Source organism: Manacus vitellinus, unplaced genomic scaffold, assembly GCF_001715985.3.
Source record: "Manacus vitellinus isolate BGI_N305 unplaced genomic scaffold, ASM171598v3 scaffold_25_pilon, whole genome shotgun sequence".
Lineage (NCBI taxonomy): Eukaryota > Metazoa > Chordata > Aves > Passeriformes > Pipridae > Manacus > Manacus vitellinus.
In genome coordinates, this window is record NW_021939882.1 from 9,419,834 (window position 1) to 9,424,154 (window position 4,321).

The window sequence follows — 4,321 nt, forward strand, 5'->3', positions numbered from 1 at the left end:
CATGGACCACCTCCTCCAAGCACAAGAGTGGGTCGCTGCTGTCTGGAGGAGGTCAAGTGAGTGGGGCAGAATCTACCAGCAGTTAACAGGGAATGCCTGACTGAGCTCAGGTGGAAGAAGGAAGTACCCAGAAAGTGGAAGCGGGCACAGGCCACCTGGGGAGACAGGAGAGGTGTTGCCTAAGTTGTACAGGATACATAGACAAAGCTCAGCTGCAGTGGGATGTGAAGGGCAAATGAATCAGTAATGGATGTGGAGGGGAATGAGGAGGCTCCTAGAAGCACGCTGGCAGCAGAAGGAAGGCTGAGGGAGACCTGGACCCAGTGACCACAGACTCAGAGGAGCTGAAGTACTCAAAGGCTTCTTTGACTCATTTGTTGTTGCTGAAGTTTGCCCTAAATCCTCTCAGATCCCTGGTTACAGCAGCAGAGTCTTCACTGGTGAGGCATCATCCATGCTAGAGGAAGGTTGACTTAGGACACACTTGAGCCACCTGCACATACACAAGCCCATAGGAGCAGGTGGGATGCACTCAAGGATGCTGAGGGAGGTGGACAATGCCCTGACAAGGCTCCTCTCTGATCTCTTTGGAAGGTTGTAGCAATTGGGATGTTCCTGCTGAGTGGGAGAGGGCAAACCTCACATCCAGCTCCAGCAGGTGAACCACAGCCTGCCCAACGTCACCTCTGTCCCTGGGAAGGTGAGGGAGCAAATCCTCCCAGCAATCAGTGCCAAGCACCCAAAGGATGAGAAGAGCACAGTCAGCAGGAATTTACAAAGGCCACGTCACACCTGACCAACCTGACTACCTGGAATGGCAGGAAAACTGGCTGTGAGGATGAGGGAGCACTTTCACTTCAGCAAAACCCTTAGCATGGTCACCTGCAGCCTCCATGGAGCCAAACCAGGTGGATACAGGCTGAGCAAGGGCGTGACTGTCCAGAATGTGCTCTGGGTGCTGTTGCTTTCTGCCCAGGAATGCCCCTGGGTGCCGGGACACCCTCACAGTCCCCACAGACCCACACTGCCGGGGGCTCCACAGGCTGTTGCAGGCCCACAGCACATGGATCTTGATTCAGATGTGCCCACAGGTCACACTTAATTAGAATATTAGAGTCACTTAGATTGGAAAAGACCCTTGAGACCATCAAGTTCAGCCATTAATCCTGCACTGCCAAGGCCACCATTAAACGATGTCCCCAAGTGCCACATCCACACAGCTTTTAAATCCCTCCAGGGATGGTGACTCTAGCACTGCCATGGGCAGCTGTGCCGGTGCCTGACCACCCTTTCCATGAAGAAATTTTCCCTAATATCCAACCTAAACCCCCCAACATAACTTGAGGCCATTTCCCCTTGTCCTGTCCCTTGTTCCTGGGAGCAGAGGTCATCCATCCCCCGACTCCCCCCTCCTGTCAGGGAGTAGCAGAGAGTGAGGAGGTTCCCCTTGAGCCTCCTTTTCTCCAGGCTGAGCCCCACCAGCTCTCTCAGTTCTCATGGTGCTCCAGACCCTTCCCCAGCTCCACTGCCTTTCCCTGGACACAGTTCAAGCATTTTCAAACCCAGAGGGTGGGAGGAAGGGAGGGACTGGCAGTGAGCTGCTTGATTTGGTGGAACCTTAGAAACCCCAGCAAACCATCTGGCCAGTGTTCCCAGCCCCAGGAGGGCCTGTGGGTACAGCCAACATGTTGTTTGCTTTGCCAACACAAAGGTTGGATAAAACACCAAGAGAATGACTTCCTCCTCCAGTGCTGGGAGAAAGGTTGTCCCATTCCAGCTGGTCTTGCACAGCCTGCTCAGTGTGGCTCTTCAGTGCTGTGGAGGGGCTGCCTGGCTTCCCAGAGCCCTTTTTGCAGGTCCTTTCAAGCAGCTGGTGGCTCTCCTGCCCACAGAGCCTCCCTCTGCCTCTTTCACTTCTGTTCAGAGCAAAGATGTGGTGTCCAGTCTGAGAACTGAGTTTAAACTCCAGGAATAAGATTCCACAGAATCTTAGACTACAGGATGGTTTAGGCTGGAAGGTACTTGAAAGCTCATCTCGTTCCACCCCCCTGCCATGGGCAGGGACCCTCCACTAGCCCAGGTTGCTCCAAGCCCTGTCCAGCCTGGCCTTGGACACTTCCAGGGATGGGGCAGCCACAGCTTCTCTGGGCAACCTGTGCCAGGGCCTCCCCACCCTCACAGGGAAGAATTCCTTCCCAATATCCCATCTAACCCTGCCCTCTGGCATGTGGAAGCCGATTCCCCCCTGTCCTGCTTCCCTCCAGCCCTTGTCCACAGTCCCTCTCCAGCTCTCCTGGAGCCCCTTTAGGCACTGGAAGAGGCTCTCAGGTCTCCCTGGAGCCTTCTCTTCTCCAGGTGAACCCCCCCAGCTCTCCCAGCCTGGCTCCAGAGCAGAGGGGTTTTAGCTCTTAGAGCATCTCCCTGGCCTCCTCTGGACACCTGCAACATCTGAGCTTGCCTGGGAACGGAGAGCCCAGTGCTGCCCATGCCCCTGCACAGCCAACAAGAAGTGGCAGCACCAAAACTGCCCATACTGTCCTCCCTGCCCTGCTCTGGCCAACAATTTGCTTTTCCAGATAGTGCCTTGATTGAAGTTCCCTCTATCCCGGTTTGCTGTTGTTCCCTCCAGCAGAGAAAAGTCATGAGTGACACTGAAAGATTTTAGATGTATAAAAAAACCCAGCAAGGACCTTCCCAGACCAGTGCCAAGGCATCTCCAACCAGGCTGGTGCTGACACCTGCTTGAGGTTTAGTTGGGCACAGAAGCTGACACTTTGTAAAGCAGTCTACAAACACTGCTGACCTCACTGAGATCAGTAGGATGTTGTGAATCTGCCTGAAATTCTGAGCCCTGCTCTCTGGAGAGCCACAGACTGCTCTGCATGAGGTGCCTTAGGTGCAAGGGGGATTAATCCCTTCATACTCCAGGAGCTGGGGCCAATGTGGGGGCTGAAGGTGATCAGAGCAGGTGCTGGATGCACATGGAATGTCCCCAGCCAAAAGCCAGGCCAGGAACACCCTGTTTCCCCTGGGTGAAGGCAGGCAGCAGCACGACAGAGCCAGCTCTTCAGGATGGGCACAGCAGCAGCGCTTCCTTCCTTTAATCCCCTTTTTTTCTGTTGCCCTGCAAGAGCAGGTAGAGCTGCTGGCTCCACCCCAAGGGCAGGGTGCCCAGTGACAGCTTTTCACTGGGGATACCTGCAGGGATGGGGTTCTGATGCCAGGCTGGTGTCAAAAGTGGCTTTGGTCCCTTTTTTTCAGTCCCCCGGCTAAAAAGTGCTGCAGTCGGTGTTTTTAGTGCTGCAGTTGCACCAACAGTGTCCCCCAGAGGTCCTGTGAGATGGGGCTGCTTTATTGACACAGAATAGCAAAAATAAAGTGCTCTGCAATACTGTATGTGAGCCAGGCCAGTCTCTGGTGCAGTGAGGAGCCACCGTGTGCTGGGTAAAATCTGGTGGCAGCAGGACCTGCTTCCTCCAGCTCCCGAGCACACGTCGTGTCTCACTCGCTCAGCCAAGCAGTTTCATAAAATCAGGAATATCCTGACTTGGAAAGGACCCACAAGGATCATCAGTGTTGGGTGGAGAAACCATTTTTGCTCATTTTGGAGCTGTCACAGGCTGGTGTTGGTTGGGTGTCACTGTTCTTGTGCTAGGGGGACATGAACCAGCCCTTTCCTCCTCCCCAAATCACTGATGGCTTCAGACCTCAGCCACCTTTTTCTTGGGCTGGAGCATCTCAGATGCTCCATTTTCTTTGAAAATAAGCTTTTCAAAATGCCTTAGATAGCTCCTCCAGGTCCCCTCCAGGTCCCATGACTGTCCCCTGCACTGCTGAGACCATACCTCAAGTCCTGGAGTCAGTTCTGGGCCCTCACAAGAAGGACATTGAGGGGTTGGAGCGTGTCAAGAGAAGGGCAATGGAGCTGAGGAAGGGTCTGGAACACCAGGAGCAGCTGAGGGAGTGGGGGGGGGCTCAGCCTGAAGAAAAAGAGTCTCAGGGGTGACCTTCTCCCTCTCTACAACTCCCTGACAGGAGGGTGTCCTGGGAACATGGGGACAAAGACTTCAGGGCTTGCCCAAAGCTGCCAGCACTGATTTCTGCCCCAAAAGCTCTTGTTGTTTCTCTTTGAGGAGGTTTAACCATTCCATGACTGCCCTGTCATTGTTTATTTAAAAAATAAAAATAAAAAAGCCCAACCCCCCCAATCTTGGCTTTATTTAAAGAATAAAAGTTTTCACACTTTCTCAGACCAACTCAGTTTTAAACACATTTAACTGAGAACAAGAGCAAGTCTCTTCACAAGTTACTTCTGTTAAGT

The 4,321-nt window shown here is 53.4% G+C and overlaps 1 protein-coding gene across 1 annotated transcript in view; it reads right to left on the minus strand.

Annotated features, from left to right (window-relative positions):
* TMEM173 (transmembrane protein 173) overlaps positions 1-2,034 on the minus strand; it is an 8,551-nt gene extending 6,517 nt beyond the window's left edge. Inside the window, exon 1 of the mRNA XM_029960199.1 lies at positions 2,023-2,034. Within this exon, the coding sequence (XP_029816059.1) occupies positions 2,023-2,034 (12 nt within the window). The remainder of the gene's footprint in view (positions 1-2,022) is intronic.
* Between the last annotated feature and the right edge of the window lie 2,287 nt (positions 2,035-4,321).